This window comes from Haliotis rufescens, unplaced genomic scaffold (genome assembly GCF_023055435.1).
Source record: "Haliotis rufescens isolate VD_foot unplaced genomic scaffold, xgHalRufe1.0.p SCAF_17, whole genome shotgun sequence".
Classification (NCBI taxonomy): domain Eukaryota; kingdom Metazoa; phylum Mollusca; class Gastropoda; order Lepetellida; family Haliotidae; genus Haliotis; species Haliotis rufescens.
Window position 1 is genome coordinate 16,230,681 of NW_025963857.1, and position 17,302 is coordinate 16,247,982.

The following is a 17,302-nucleotide window of genomic DNA, read 5'->3' on the forward strand; positions in this document are numbered from 1 at the left end:
TGGAAGAATAACTTCTTTATTACTTTGAGGAGCGACGTTTCGGTGTAGGTTCTAAGACCATTAACACGTATCACTTGCTTGATAACGGTGTTGGAACCTACACTAAAACGTCGCTCCTAATTGTAATAAATAAGCTGTGCATCCATATCCAGTGAGTAATGTCTCTATTGTTATGTATAAATGGGAAAATTATTATTATTTTTGCACAGTCATTAATTATAAATTAAGGAATGAATGAATAAACAACATAACAATATTAATAGTTCGTTTTTAATGATTTTATTACAAGGTACACACGGTTAGTATCTATCGTGAAGACGTCCGATTTTCGATCACAAATCACTTAATTTCGTTAATCCGACACAATCATGTGCAACCAACGATGTCGGATTAACGAGACTTGACTGTATATTAAACTAATTAGTGATTCCGTCGTATTATTAACGAAGTGCCCTCATAACCCTTGGGTGGGCATGACCGTAAAAAAGCCAAAGGTTGGGTTTTCAAAAAAATCTAGGCAGCGGTTACGGGCGGAAGTTTTGTCCGCCATTGCATGGTCGCGATAAGGTATTTAATGCTCGAAAAAACTGATCCAATTACGAACCCTGAAATAACAGTACCGCTTGATTGGTGATTGTGAACGAGACTTGTCGCTCCATGCGTTAAATAAGAGACTTACAGCATGTACCATTGGTTAATGGTGCTTTTTGATTTTTTATAATGGATAAAAAAATTAAAAACACGTTGACATTTAAAAAAGTCGTTTTAATGAATTAATGCTAAAACCATCCCCTCATTAATTGATGGGTATTACTATTCGTGACGTCAGTGCTGTTCTCACCCGCGTAAGTCTAATCGAAGCTCCACACAGCGATATGACGTTAACTTCTGAAAGCGTAACGAATGATATCGCGCTACTTTGAAATCCTTCCGAAAAAAAATTGGACGTTTAATTTACATGCGTCATTGACATCGTTCGTAGGCGATTTATCTTGCGAACGGTTGACTTTAATCTTGTTAATCAGTTTTTGTTTAAACACACCGATATCTTCTCACGAGAGAGGGTAATAAAAATATTTTTTGAGAGATTTATTTGTCATATACATAAAATGTAAGAAATTAATACAAACTAGGAATTCTGGTGTTACTTCCTTAATAATACACATGCTATATTCCCCGATGTGTATTCCGGAGTACGACCCGCGAAGATCCCGGGTCTTCAGCAACCCATGCTTGCCGTAAAAGGCGACTATGCTTGTCGTAAGAGGCGATTAACGGGATCGGGTGGCCAGGCACGCTGACTTGGTCGATGCATGTCATCGATCCCAATTGTGTGGATCGATGCTCATGTTGTCAATCTCTGGATTGTCTGGTACAAACTCGATTATTTACAGACAACCGTCATATAGCTTGAATATTGCTGAGTGCAGCGTTAAACAACAAACAAACAAACAAAAATATTCCGGTGTACAACAAGGCCTAAACACATCATACTACATGTTGTAGTACTAACAACGCATAGTGGTCAATATAGTCTCTAAAATAGCTACTAATTGGTGGCATGTCATCCTGCAAAGACCGGAAACTTATAGTTTATATCCTACCTAGAAACACATGGGCCATGTCTATCTGGAAACTATAGTTTACACCCTACCTAGAAACATATGGGTCATGTCTACCTTCGAAACTATAGGGGCGGTCGGGTAGCCTAGTGGTTAAAGCGTTCGCTCGTCACGCCGAAGACCCGGGTTCGATTCCCGACATGGATACAATGTGTGAAGCCCATTTCTGGTGTCCCCCGCCGTGATATTGCTGGAATATGGCTAAAAGCGGCGTAAAACCATACTCACTCACTCACTCACTCGAAACTAAAGTTTACACCCTACCTAGAAACATTTGGGCCATGTCTACCTGGAAACTATAATTTACACCCTACCTAGAAACATATGGGTCATGTCTATCTGGAAACTATAGTTTACACCCTACCTAGAAACATATGGGTCATGTCTACCTGGAAACTATAGTTTACACCCTACCTTGAAACATATAGGTTATTTATATCTTGAAACTATAAGTTACACCCTGTCTAGAAACATATGGGCCATGTCTATCTAGAAACTATAGTTTACACCCTACCTAGAAACATTTGGGCCATGTCTATCTGGAAATGTATAGTTTACACCCTACCAAGAAACATTTGGGCCATGTATATCTGGAAATGTATAGTATATACCCTACCTAGAAACATTTGGGTCATGTCCATCTGGAAACTATAGTTTACACCCTACCTAGAAACATAAGGGTCATGTCTCCCAGACAAGTATGGGTCACACCCTACCTAGATCCTTTTTAATAAGAAGCTTTTCCCAAAATTAGGGGGCGGTGAGATAGCCCAGAATACAACTTCAACCTCAAAAACAGGTTTCGATGTCTCCCAAGGGTACAATGTGATGCCCATTTCTGTTGGCCACCGACGTGGTATTGCAGGAACATTGAAGCCCCTCATTCACTCCAATATTACACTGAACACACAATTTTCCCATTCGTATTGTTACACATGTACATCGTGTCGCTAATGAGAGCGATTCGTTATCGTTTATCAATAGGTATAGCTCTATGCTGGTTAATATTGCACAAAGTACATGAATGGTACAATTCTTTATTGAGCGTTCCCATTCACGGCGTGCGTTCAAGATTAAACCAATTACCCAGTCAAAGGTAATCCGCCACAGCACACCGTGTCAATGTGTAAAATATTTAACCATTTCATGACCAGCGAAGATTCTATGTTCTTGCTTTCGTGTTTGCAACGAGATCATTAAGCTTTTTTTTCGCTCAAAGCATTCGTCGATGTCTACAAACTCGCTGGAAAATGCTGTTCAACTTAATTGTTCAACTATGACGCTACCTTGAAGCCATGCAAAGTGAGCATGGTGTTACACAGCTGTTAGTAACATTCCAGCAATATCACAGCGGGGGACACCAGAAATGGGCTTCACCATGTGGGGAATCGAACCCGGGTCTTCGGCGTGACGAGCTATCTCACTGAAGCAATGCATTTTGTTAATGAATGATTTTAAGTTGATACGGCTTTTAAACCGTGTTAAATACTCTTGAAATTGTTAAACCTTGTTTCGTTACACCGTAATGGACATACTTCTTTAATGCTTCCCACACTAGCTTCCAGACACTGGCTTGGCAGTGTCCTGACTAAGTGTCAATAATATACAGTTACGAGTGAGTGGGTGAGTATGGTTTTACGCCGCTTTATCAATATTCGAGCAATATCACGGTGGGGGACACCAGAAATGGGCTTTACACATAGTACCCATGTCGGGAATCGAACCCGGCTCTTCCGCGTTACGAGCGAACGCTTTAACCACTAGTCTACCCGAACGCCCCATACGATTACGACCATTTTCGGGTGCTTTCGCAATGACATACATGTAAATGAAAAACTGTGAGTGAGTTGGGCATAATACTGATTTTATCAGTATTCCTGTTATATCAGATTAATGGGAGAAAAGACCGATGTCGTGTAGATCTCAGATGTTTACCACTTTTATATACCTCATTATTATGGTATGGTGCTGACAAACCTACAAACGTAATCAAGGCGAACAGGGATTCGAACCCACGATCAAACGTGTCTGGCGTGCCAAAGCGATGCAACTCTACAGACAGTTGTTCAACTCGCTCAGTAACATGAACATCCTTCACAAACAAATGTTCCAGAAATTAAGGATAAACGGAGGGTAAGTGACTGTGGCATCACACCCTTCTGGTCTTATCACAGTGCAGAATGCCTGGAATAGGCTTCACACATAGGACCGGTGTGGGATATGAAACTTGGGTCTTTGTACACAGTGCAAACGCTGCAACCACTACACTGTCTCCCCACTGGCGCTGGGTCAAGGATTATGACCAAAGAGTGTGTGTCGTAGGAACTGCACACCACCCAAGGTAAGGGGGTAGAGGTAAGGTGTCTCAAAAGTAGCATCACACACCTTGCCTGCTGACTATTCTATGTATTGACACTGGATCCAGTGTTTAATTGAAATGCAGGAAGACAAGCTTGCCTGATGAAAACCAAGCACTGTTTAGTGTGTGTGTGTGTGTGTGTGTGTGTGTGTGTGTGTGTGTGTGTGTGTGTGTGTGTGTGTGCATCACTTTGGTGAAACCCACAATCACTGTTTGTGTGAGTATGTGTTATGTGTGTGTGTGTGTGTGCGCACATGTTTACCCCCTAGGTGAAAACCACAAGCACTGTTTATTGTGAGTGTGTACGAGCATGAGTGTGTTTACCACTTCAGTGAAACCGACAAGCACTGTTTATGGTGCATGTGTGGTGTGTGTGCTCATATGTTTACCACTTCAGTGAAACCGACAAGCACTGTTTATGGTGCATGTGTGGTGTGTGTGCGTGTGCTCATGTGTTTATCACTTCAGTGAAACCGACAAGCACTGTTTATGGTGCATGTGTGGTGTGTGTGCGTGTGCTCATGTGTTTATCACTTCAGTGAAACCCACAAGCACTGTTTATGGTGCATGTGTGGTGTGTGTGCGTGTGCTCATGTGTTTATCACTTCAGTGAAACCCACAAGCACTGTTTATGGTGCATGTGTGGTGTGTGTGCGTGTGCTCATGTGTTTATCACTTCAGTGAAACCCACAAGGACTGTTTATGGTGCATGTGTGGTGTGTGTGCGTTTGCTCATGTGTTTATCACTTCAGTGAAACCGACAAGCACTGTTTATGGTGCATGTGTGGTGTGTGTGCGTGTGCTCATGTGTTTATCACTTCAGTGAAACCCACAAGGACTGTTTATGGTACATGTGTGGTGTGTGTGCGTGTGCTCATGTGTTTATCACTTCAGTGAAACCCATAAGCACTGTTTATGGTGCATGTGTGGTGTGTGTGCGTGTGCTCATGTGTTTATCACTTCAGTGAAACCCACAAGCACTGTTTATCGTGCATGTGTGGTGTGTGTGCGAGTGCTCATGTGTTTATCACTTCTGTGAAACCCACCAGCACTTGTACTAAGAAACCACAAACCCCAATCAGGGTGAAGTTTATATTCAATCCAGTAATATATATAGGGCTAAACTCGGCCACCAGTGCTACCCACAACACGTACAGCTAGAGTGGGGTCAATAATGTCTTGGGTCACTGCTCTCATCAGCCAGGGTCTGGGTACTCCAAGTTTCACCACACACCTGAAGTTTGGTCTCCACCCTAAACTGAATCCTTCTGACCAGAAAATGTTTTTTTATGTACACCAATATAAATGTCCCAAACTAATGACCACATGATTTCAGTTAGGTTATACTATAGATCTAGTACATAATCTCATAAAGTAAAAAGTTGAAGCAAATGGAAACAGAATGGGAACAAAATATAGAAAACAAGATGTTTTATTCACCACCATATAGGGTTCCAGGTTCCTGACAATTAATAACAAATAGTAATGATTAAAAATAAACAACAATACAGGGAGCATCCTAACTGGAAACCGGGACCTTCGCAAACATACACCTCCAGACAAGCTGAGTGTTGATTACTGATAAAGTTAATTTTCTTAAACAAAATACAGATCTAACAAAGTTTCACTGTAATAAAAAGTACATCTTTATGGACGGAGATCAAAGCAGATCAATGAGTCTACTTCCAAGTGCATATAAATACACATCATCATCATTATCATCATCATCATCATCATCATCATCATCACCACTGATGCTATCAGTTATGTACATGGTTGAGAAAGTGATCACCGTATTTGACATAATAAGCGCCCAGGGCGCTCTCAAAATTAGAAATAGGGGGCTCTTATTAGAATAAAAGATCGTAAATTTCGTGGTTTATGCTGACAGCCTGAAATGATACAAAAGAAAAGTCTGTGTGTATTATACACGGCAGATATAGTTTTCCAGAATTTAATTGCCCATAATTAAGGGTGCATATAACACACGAGTGGGTATTATACATGAATAAATAAGTCTTGTGTATATTGATCAATCGGAAGGAATTTGAATTGTTCACTAGCCAATATATTAGCAAATATCGCCGTGGACGCTTATTAGAGTCGGGCGCTTATTACATGGAATACTGTACCACAAATATACAAGACTTCCTCTGTTGTATAGACAGAGCCAATCAGTACAACCTTCTACAATCAGTGGAACCTGTCAGAGAGCAGCTCACAACATGACATTGATGCTCAAACCAATTGCAACACATTAATAAATCGTATTTGACGGCTGTCAATGGTATTCACAATGGTGACAGTGTACAGTACCTTACTCTGGGCGGACACTCTACCACCTGGACCAGACAATCCAGTGATTGACATCATGAGCATTGATCCATGCAGTTATGATACGATTAGTCACCAAGCCTGACAGGCATGGGCTGCTGAAGACCAATTGTAATCCGGAATCTTCACAGGGTTTTTGGTGGAGTGAGTGAGTTGGGTTTATGGTCACTTCTAGTGTTGTAGGGCAATGGAGTAGCCTAGTGGCTAAAGTGTTTGCTCGGAGGCCAAAGTTCAATTCTCCACATGGGTACAATTTATGGTACACTGGAATATTGCTAAAAGCACCATAAAACCAAACTCACTAAATCACTCTAGTGCTGTAAGGTATGATACCCCTAGCACTCATATCCCATCCCAGCCCAGCCCAGCCCAGCCCAGCCCAGCCCAGCCCAGCCCAGCCCAGCCCAGCCCAAGCAAGCCAAGCCAAGCCAAGCCAAGCCAAGCCAAACACCCACACCCACTTTAACAATATAACTGCTGTTTTCTCGTGACCTGCTCAAAAGACCAAAGTAAATTAATTAATCGATTCTCATTTCACTAAGTGATGTCAGGGCTAAAGTTTGTTTGTCCCGCTGTCGGAATCATTACTTCTTACTTTTACTTTTCAGGTATAGCACAAGAAAACATCCTGTAAAAAGAGGCCCTTACTGAGAATAGTTCGCAATCTTACGCATTGAGCTTGAGAGTTGGGCTATTCACTTTGAGACTGAAACAGTATTTCAGTATTCTATACAAGTTGAATTTGCTTCATGTGAGTGGAAAGTCTATCATGATGCAGATCAAAATGATTTACCACTTTGTTGAACCCCATGACAGACCAAGGATCTTAAGTGAGGCATATCTGGATTCAAAGCCAGCAGATCCTGGCATGGGTAAGAGACTTAACCCTGTGTAGCCACTCTGAAGACAACAGGGTCACCAGTGCCCCCATTATTTCAACATACAAACATTTCTCAATTGACACTCCTGTGTAAACATGGAATGTCCACATACATACACTGCTACATGAAACCGAAAACAAACATTGCAAACAGTGAGGGAGAAGAAATGTCACACTGCTTTGAAGACCGTATGGCTGTTAATAACTTTTAACCTTTAGATAATCTTTATTTGTTCACAGGTTTTGATCATTAGAACAACAAGAGTTTGCCACTAACGTGGCTATATCCCCCCGTCCCTGTTGCAGAATTTATGACATAATTAAATCTAAACAAACCCTAACCTTTTTTAACCGAGGTGGAACTAGTCACGGAAATTGTAAAAAAAAGAAGAGTTTGGAACCTAAGTCCATCTTGTTGCCATGGAAACATAAATGACAGACCTGCAAAGTTTCATGAAAAAATATTGAAAGGTTTCTGAGTTACATGTATGCTCCGGAATCGAAACGTGACAGACGGACGGACGGAGCCCCTTTCTATATCCCCCGCCAACTTTGTTGGGCGGGGGATAATCATACTTTCACACTGGCATTCTACAAGTCAGTGTGGATAGTGACAAACAAAGACATCGAACAGCAACTCCTTTGTCAAGGCCAACCAATCATTTAATGTTACCGGTAACATTAAGTTTGAAAAAGTAAATCATAATTTAAGAAATTTAAAACTAATTTTGACTTGAATGTTGTTTTATTCCAGGAGCAAATTTATTGTGCTTTCTACCTTTAAGTCTTTGACAAATGAAATCTGTAAAACATGAAATACAATTGAACTGGACGAAAAATTAAATAACAATGTTGCTATTCTGACCATTGTTATGTTTGTGGAAACCAATACAAAATGACCAAGAGGACAAAAAGAAACTGTAACATTGTTCCATTATTTACCACGATACTCTTCAGTATCAAGGTAGTGTCAGATCTCTACTACCATCATCACGTCACGATCCATCTATTTACAAATCAAATATAAGAATCTCTTCTTCACAAAGCTGGTACAGCGGATCTCTTTTGAGGCTTTTCAATTTCTTCTTCAATTTCATCCTCAATGTCATCGTCGTCATCATCTTCGGTCGGGTTGTTCCTAGGTGGCGCCGGTAGGGAGTCGAGACTCGGCAACATCCCAGCCCTCCTGACCGGAGGTAGTCCTCCATCCAGATTGGGGAGGTCATGACCTTTCTTCAGGGTGTCCGAGGACAATGCTGGTGGGGGCGGTGAGAAGGGGTTGTCGAACCGTGAGACAGGTGGCTTGTCATCACCCATCAAGCTCAGATCGGTCGGCTCTGATTCATACAGCATCTCAGGTTTCAAGTTGGGCGGTTCTTTGTCCAGGTCTGGTACTGAAACAGATGGGTCAAGTCTTGAATCATCTTGAGGTGAAAATTTGAAGAGGTACAACATCCTACTTGTTTGTTGTTTAAGGCAGCACTCATCAATATTCCAGCTATATGACAGCGGCCTGTAAATAATTGAGTTTGGACCAGACAATCCAGTGATTGACATCCTGAGCATCGACCCATGCAGTTGGGATACAATGACATGCATCAACCAAACCTGACCACCTGATCCCATTAGTCGTCTTTTACGACAAGCATAGTTGCCTTTTACAGCATGCATGGGTTGCTGAAGAGCTATTCTACCCCGGAATCTTCACAGGTGCAAAATCCTACTGGTGCTGTGAGGTCACATCCTGCAAACTACCCTGGATCTGTCCCAGTGGAAGAATTAGTTTCCAAAGTTCACAGGCCAGGAAGGCTTGTTGACAAAAAATGTTGCACACCCTCATCATGTTTTACTAGCCCCACTTAATGGCTACAGCCTACATATTTTGTGTTAACCTAAATATATATCATATGTTTGGAGACCATTACACTAAACAATGTTGAAGATGATTGGCTGCTTGGTACTACATGTATATGGTTGTCTCACGTTTGTGGAAGTTCTTAGGCTTTCACATGCATCGCTAATAACGCATGTACATGTATATTGGTCATAATCAGTGTACAGGAAAAAAACAGTTTAATACTTGGTGTGGGTTTCTGATAAAGGCGCTAGACGTAACATGTGTCTAAATGCAGGGCAGGACCGAAGTCCTATAAACACTAAGAGGCAAGCTGCGAACATGGTCACCCATCCAACTACTCTCCTCCACCAGCACTACTAAACTTCACCTCATTTGCGACCTGTGCTCTGTGCACAGGACAACGTGCGACCACAATTTCCACAGACTTCACACTCTGTATGATTGGAATCAAACTAAACCAACACTTGAAACACCAAACTGCCTGGCAATATGATGGGACATGATCAACTAAGGCTAAAGAATAGTCTTGGTTCTCAGACACTGCCCACATCATCTTAAAGTCTCCCCCATGTTTCGTTTTTATTTCCATTTGTAAAAAACATCCTTATACTAATAAAAACAATGCGATCCAATATATGACGCAGTTACTTCCCTTTACATGTGCACTGATTTACTGCACATTTTGTGTTTATGGTCATGGTGGCAATAGGAGTTTGTATGTTTGTTTATGTAGGGAGGACCTTTCCCAGGTTAATGGTACAGAACTGTTTATTTGGTTACATACTAATCTGAACCAACAAACAAAACAAACCACCGCCCGCCCACACTATAACCAATTCTTTTACTTTTTTAAGCCTAACAAAGCTGCTATATCCCCACGTAATATGTTCGAGCCTCACCTCTATTCGAGCCCCTAAACAATATATAACGATGTGCTTAATGACGAAATCAAGGTAGATGCTTCAACGCTCAGTGAAGTAATGCTACGAATTAAGCTACACGACGTAAGATATTAAATAAGTAATGAAAGCATACCTCAAAACTTACTTTTTTCACTAATGCACATTTTAATCAAACTTGATCTGATGATAATTTTGCATCAGAACAACTGTATCCACTGATGATGATTCTGCTGCTGTTTGCAACTTCCTGTCTGCAATGTCATGTGACTGATCATGTTGTGCATCTATTTTTAACTTGACTGTCAGGGAGGGGCTCGAAATCAGTGACAGTAACAAGATGGCACCTGCTTGACTCGTATCCCTTGGCAATGCATTATCACGATTAAATTGACAGGATGTGGTCATTTGACGATCCAATTGTAAACAGAAATAAATGTTCGCAAAGGTAAGACTTAATTTTAGTGTATTGCAATTGTTATTAGACAAGTAATGAAAAATACACCGAAGACGACACAGCATGAGTGGATACATACAAGGAGTAGCTGACAGACTGGCTTCCACAGCGGACGAGGTTGTAGGTCGAGGTCCAGACTGAGGGATGACAACAGGGTCAGATACAGACGAAGTTGGACGGGGCGATTTTTCTGGAGTGGATGGTTTTGCTTCTTTCTTGGGTTCGGCTGCTCCCTGTTTCCAGGTGAGGTTGCCCCCCACCTGTAGAAGTGGACCCATCTTGCTGGCCACGTCCATCAGCTGGGGAGACACAGAAGTCCATAGTCCACAAATAATGTTGTTGGTTGGTTGGTTGTTTAACGCCACACTCAGCAATATTCCAGCTATATGACGGCGGTCTGTAAATAATCGAGTCTGGACCAGACAATCCAGTGATTAATATCATGAACATCGATCCACGCAATTGGGATCGATGACATGTATCAACTAAGTCAGCGAGCCTGACCCCCCGATCCTGTTAGTCGCCTTTTACGACAAGCATAGTCGCCTTTTACGGCAAGCATGGGTTGCTGAAGACCTATTCTACCCCGGAATCTTCACAGGTCTGCATGGCTTAGTGACCATCTTGGTGAAGCCTACAAGCACAAGCATGATGCTGACAAACCAAGGATGACAATCGGGGTGAAACTGGGTTACAGGTATGGCAGGAGTGAGTGAGTTTGGTTTTAAGCTGCTTTTAGCAATATTCCAGCAATATCACGGAGGGGGACACCAGAAATGGGCTTCACACATTGTACCCACGTCGGGAATCAAACCCCGGTCTTTGGCGTGACGAGCGAACACTTTAACCACTAGGCTAACTGACCGCCCCAGGTATGGCAGGACAAGGAACACAGCGCTGGTCATTTGTTTACAGGGGTGGGTGGTCAGAGCTTTTCCATGCACCACTGAACTGAATATAATGACCCTCCCTTCAGGCTCATATTTTTGGATGACCTACCCCATGTCCTTGTACACCTTTTCGATGAAGACAAAATTCAAAAGCATTTAATATTTAATTTTAAAATGTTCGTATTATCATTATCCTCCCCAAATATGTGTCATCGTTTTTGGAATACTCCCCGATCTCCTGTGACCCCACCCATCCAATAAATGACAGATCCCTAATTGGGGTGAATCTGGGGATACAACAAGTAGCTCCTGGCATGACAGTAACGTAGATATATATTATTGTCAGCTCCTAATCTGAACACACAGTACACACTTAGTACAGTCATCTACAACACATTACCTCCTGATCAATGGGCACGCCAGACTTGTAGTTCTTCACCCTCTGTTCAAACTGAGAAAGATTCTTCTGAGCCGACCTCCGGTCTCCAGTGTTGAGCAGGAACACAGCATAGTTGAGAGGGATGGACGGGTCCTTACTGGGGCACAAACAGGGTACAGATGTTTTTTGTTTTGTTTTGTTGCTTAACAATGCACTCAGCAATATATACAGACTGGGATGTACCAACTCCAGCTTTCAGTCTCATAAACATCTGATGTTTTACCTTGCGAAATTTGACCACCCAATCCACAATGATCCAAATGAAGAATGCTTCTCTCAGTTAGACTTCAGAATTTAAAAAGTCTTCATGCTGGTTGGCTGGTCAAAAAGTTCACAACCGTGAAGATCCGGGTTAGAACAGGGCCCACTTGCACAAAGCGCTACGACTATTGTAAGCCTATGTTAAAGTATGGGAGATACGATCATCTTAGCACTAAGATCGCTTTGTGCAAGTGGGCCCAGGTCTTCAGTAAAACCATGCTTGCCATAACAGGCGACTTTGCTTGTCATAAGAGGCGACTAACGGGATCAGGTGCTGACTTGGTTGATACATGTCATCATATACCAATTGCGTAGATTGATGCTCATGATGTCAATCACTAGTTTATCCAGACTCGATTATTTATGAACGCCGTCATAGAGCTGGAATATTGCTGAGTGCGGCCTTAAACAACATACAAACAAACAATTCACCTCATGTGACCACAGGTATTGTATTAGAGGAAAAGATCCAGCTATGATCATAATCATATTCTAGTTATCGGGAGAGTGAGTAGGGTTCTGCGTAACTTTCAGCAATTTTTCTAGTAATATTATGGTAGGGTACACTAAGTTGGAGAATCAAGCCCAAGTCGTCCTGGCACCTGCAAACACTTTAGCCACAAGGCTATCCCGCCTAGCAACTACGCTTTAGTTTACTTTAGCTTGTATTCCACTGCAGGAACACTGCATAAACCTTGCAAACTGCTAAATTATGATTACAAATAATTGAAGATGACATCGTTCATAACTCGTAATGTCACAGCATGTGTAAGTTCTTTGGAAAATCAAGGTGTAATTTGGAGAAAGAGTAAATGCTGTTTAACAATGAAGTCAGCAATATTCCATATATCACCAGCTTGTTGATAATCAGGAGTCGACGGAGCAAATCAGTGATTGAAAGCATTAACAATGATCATCTGGGTACATAGCATGCAACAAGTCAATGCCCTGTCACAGTCCCATTGTGCCCACTGAAGATCCAGGTTAGAATTGATCTTCAGCAATCAATGCATGTTGTAAGACTGACAGGATCGGGTGGTCAAACTCACTGACTTGGTTGATGCATGTCATCGCATCCCAATTGTGTAGATCCATGCTCGTGATGTCAATCACTGGATTGCCTGGTCCAGACTCAATTATTTACAGATTGCCGTCAAATAGGTGGAATATTGCTGAGTGCAGCGTTAAACAAAAAACACTATCATTTTCGTATTGCTGATTTGGAACTGCTAGCATTGATATAGCAGTATTTTCTGACCACCATCACATAGCTGGAATATTGCTGAGTGAGGAGGAAAACAACAAGCAAAAAAAACCTGTTGTGTTTGTCTATGATGAGAAAACGCAGGAGAGATTGGGAACCTCTTCTGACTCCAAACAGTGCAAATATTGAAGCGACACTGGCCCTGACTGCCATGGAGTCAGACTATGGCAGTCATGTCATGAAGTCAGACTGCGGCAGTCATGTCATGAAGTCAGACTGCGGCAGTCATGTCATGAAGTCAGACCGCGGCAGTCATGTCATGAAGTCAGACCGCGGCAGTCATGTCATGAAGTCAGACCGTGGCAGTCATGTCATGAAGTCAGACCGTGGCAGTCATGTCATGAAGTCAGACCGTGGCAGTCATGTCATGAAGTCAACCCGTGGCAGTCATGTCATGAAGTCAGGCCGTGGCAGTCATGTCATGAAGTCAGACCGCGGCAGTCATGTCATGAAGTCAGACCGCGGAAGTCATGTCATGAAGTCAGACCGCAGCAGTCATGTCATGAAGTCAGACCGCGGCGGTCATGTCATGAAATCAGACCGCCGCAGTCATGTCATGAAGTCAGACCGCGGCAGTCATGTCATGAAGTCAGACCGCGGCAGTCATGTCATGAAGTCAGACAAGGGCAGTCATGTCATGAAGTCAGACTGCGGCAGTCATGTCATGAAGTCAGACTGTGGCAGTCATGTCATGAAGTCAGACTGTGGCAGTCATGTCGGTGTGAATGTGACTCATCTATCAGTGGAACCAAACAGATCCCCAGGGAAGTCAGACTGCGGCAGTCATGTCATGAAGTCAGACCGTGGCAGTCATGTCATGAAGTCAGACCGTGGCAGTCATGTCATGAAGTCAGACTATGGCAGTCATGTCATGAAGTCAGACTATGGAAGTCATGTCATGAAGTCAGACCGTGGCAGTCATGTCATGAAGTCGGACCGTGGCAGTCATGTCATGAAGTCAGACTATGGCAGTCATGTCATGAAGTCAGACAAAGGCAGTCATGTCATGAAGTCAGACAAGGGCAGTCATGTCATGAAGTCAGACAAGGGCAGTCATTTCGGTGTGAATGTGACTCATCTATCAGTGGAACCAAACAGATCCCCAAGGAAGGTTCCTGTCACACATCATCCAGTTCCCTGGAGTGGAGACACAGAACATCTCGGAGTTCTACACCCACCTGTCTAGTGTCATGGCCTGCTCATAGGCCTGCTTAGCATTGTCCGGGTCCTCTAGGTTGGTCAGAGACACTGAAACAGTGTAAACACACCTGTACTATAACAGTTACATAAAAACAATCAGACAAACATTACCATATTTTCTTGAGTAAAGTGCGCTCCCAAGTATATTGTGCACCCCCCTCAAGCAAATTCAGTATTTTGGAGAAAAAAATAATTAATATTATGTGCAGAAAACAATTACACCGCACCCCTTCAGCAAACTCCGGTAAACGAACGGGTGTTACGAAACTTGGTCAGTACAAATTTATATCCATTCAAAAAGACATTTTCAAAATATAATATGCCATCACAATAGCCTATTTCACAAACACTGGCAAAATTTACAATCACTTTCAACAATTACCGTCTGATTTATGTGATATCTAAATAGTCTGCTGTTTTAACCCACGCCAAGGTAACAGCTGATCTATCCCTACCATCACATGTTCACTGCAAAGTAGGGGGAGGGGGGGGAGGGGAGGGGGGGGAGGGGGTGGGGAGGTAAGGGAATCTTAAGAGTGAAATGCTGGTAATTGAGGCCCTCTCCATGCTATAAAATACAGCTTTTGTGATTCGGAAATCTCAGTTGATAATTCTATCACATAGTTTCCATTTCGTCTAGAGTAACTTACAATGATACAAGAGGAGTGTCTCGATTGGACAGATGAAACATTATAGATGGATTTCATGCCAGGCCATAAACAAGATGTGCCTGCAATCGTAGCAGATGATGTGAGGCTAAATACATAAGCGCTCTCTTTAATATGTCTATGAAAATTAACCCTTGTGTGTTATTGGCCTTTTTTTTGTAAATTGGCATGTATGTTGTATAAATTAAGGAAAAAATCCGATTTTCATATCTCAGTTCCAAATTCATGACAAATATGACATATTTGAACAGTGCAGCTATGTTTTGTGAATTAAAAATAAAGATGATAAATATTTGATAATGTCCCTACCAGCCAAAAGCATGAAGAGCTGCGCCATCTTGGGTCGGAGGTTAATGGCGGCACTGAGGAAGTGGAATGCGGAGGCGTACTGCTGCATGGTGAGGTGCACCAGCCCAAGGTTGTACAGGATCTTCCAGTCAAACGGCGCCAAGTAGCTGGCTCGCTTCAAACAGCTGATGGCCTGCAACACACAGTCAGAGTTCAGACTTACCGTATTCCACGTAATAAGCGCCCCGCTCTCATAAGCGCCCTTTGCTAATATATTGAATAGCTAGTTAACAATCCCAATTAGCACCCCTTCCGATTGATCAATGTACACAAGACTTATTTATTCGTGTATAATACGCACTCGTTTGTTATATGTACCCTTAATTATGGGCAATCAAATTCTGGGAATAAATATCTGCCATGTATAATACGCACAGACTTTTCTTTTGTATCATTTCAGGCTGTTAGCATAAACCACAAAATTTACGATCTTTCAACTCTGTTTTTTTTTTCTCACGAAAATTATATTCTAATAAGGGCCCCCTATTTCTAATTTTAAGAGCGCCCTGGGCGCTTATTACGTTGAATACGGTAAGCATGAAACAGTGGGGTCTGTGGTGATTCCAGGTTAGAACAGATTCCCCAGAAGCTCATGCTGGTTGTAAGAGGCGAACAAAAGGATTGGATCAGGCTCGGAGACTTGGTTGATAGCGTGTCATTCCACCATGACGGCATGGAACGTTGGTCACAATATGAATCACTGGATTGTCTGGTCAAGACATGTTTATTTACGAGCCACCATCATATTGCTAGAATATTGCGGAGTGTGGCATTAAACAACAAACAAACAACAAAAACACTAACTTTTAAGGTTAAACAATTTTACGTTCCCCAGAGTCAAATATCATAGGAAAAACTTCTAAGACCCAAGGGCCTCCAATACTTTTCAAACACAGACAGAGATGGATTAAAGAGTGAACTCTTCATTTAAGTCAGAAACTGAAATATTGTTACATTACACACTGACCAGAATTATTTGGTCAATAGGCTCTACATTCATTGGCAGTGACCACATTACACATACTCACACACATGGGAAGATAACTCTTTTGAAATGCAGAAAAACTGTGAGAAAATATTGAATAGATGGAGTTATCTCCCTTCTGCTGCATGGCATGGAGCTGGCAAGTTTTGGCAGCCCTAGCAGTTGAGTGTGGCGGTAGAATGGGTTGACCGTTACATCACAATGATTCCAAAAGGAAAGAAATCAAGGCAAAAATTGCAGAAACTGACCACTTCCTCAGAATAAACAAAACTTTATATCAAAGAGTAAGAAGGGGCAGAATATGGCATTAAGTGCAGAAAGAAGTCAAAATCTGACATATGCAGCAATCCATCGGGCAATGCATGCTACAAAACCATCAATGTAATTATCAAAGGTCACAGTGAGCCATTGAGTGAGTTTGGTATAACGCCACATTGAACAGTATTCCAATTATATCCCGGCACATCAGCTTAATGAAGGAAGTAAGCCTGCAGTGATGGAAGTCTTAGATGTCCATGAATCCATGAGCACGAGTATGGTACTGACAAACTTAGAAACATCGTCAGGGCGAGCAAGAATCCGAACCCACACTGTAGGTTTCTGGTGTGCCCAAGGGATGCAACTTTGCACAGCAAATTGCAGAGCCTTAGACCCATGCCCCCAAAGGTAACAAGGAAAGGAATGGTAAATAAAGTTTGTTCCAAATTAATACACACCACATATTGTCGAGAAATGCTGTACATATATAGTTGTAAGGGGAACAGTTCAATATTTTCCACTGTAGCATTCGTGACCAACTCGTGTTATTCCGGGACAAGCCGAATAGCGACTCGTGCCC

General features: G+C 42.2%; 1 protein-coding gene across 2 annotated transcripts in view; it reads right to left on the reverse strand.

The window, feature by feature from the left end:
- Positions 1–6,728: 6,728 nt before the first annotated feature.
- Positions 6,729–17,302, reverse strand: part of LOC124137941 (Bardet-Biedl syndrome 4 protein-like) — a 32,814-nt gene continuing 22,240 nt past the window's right edge. For both annotated transcript variants that reach the window (XM_048397636.1, XM_048397635.1), the window contains 5 exons: positions 15,441–15,612; positions 14,442–14,511; positions 11,700–11,835; positions 10,489–10,708; positions 6,729–8,589 (listed from right to left, as the gene is read on the reverse strand). In XM_048397636.1, coding sequence (XP_048253593.1) covers positions 8,234–8,589; positions 10,489–10,708; positions 11,700–11,835; positions 14,442–14,511; positions 15,441–15,612 — 954 coding nt within the window. In that variant the 3' untranslated portion in view covers positions 6,729–8,233. The remainder of the gene's footprint in view (positions 8,590–10,488; positions 10,709–11,699; positions 11,836–14,441; positions 14,512–15,440; positions 15,613–17,302) is intronic.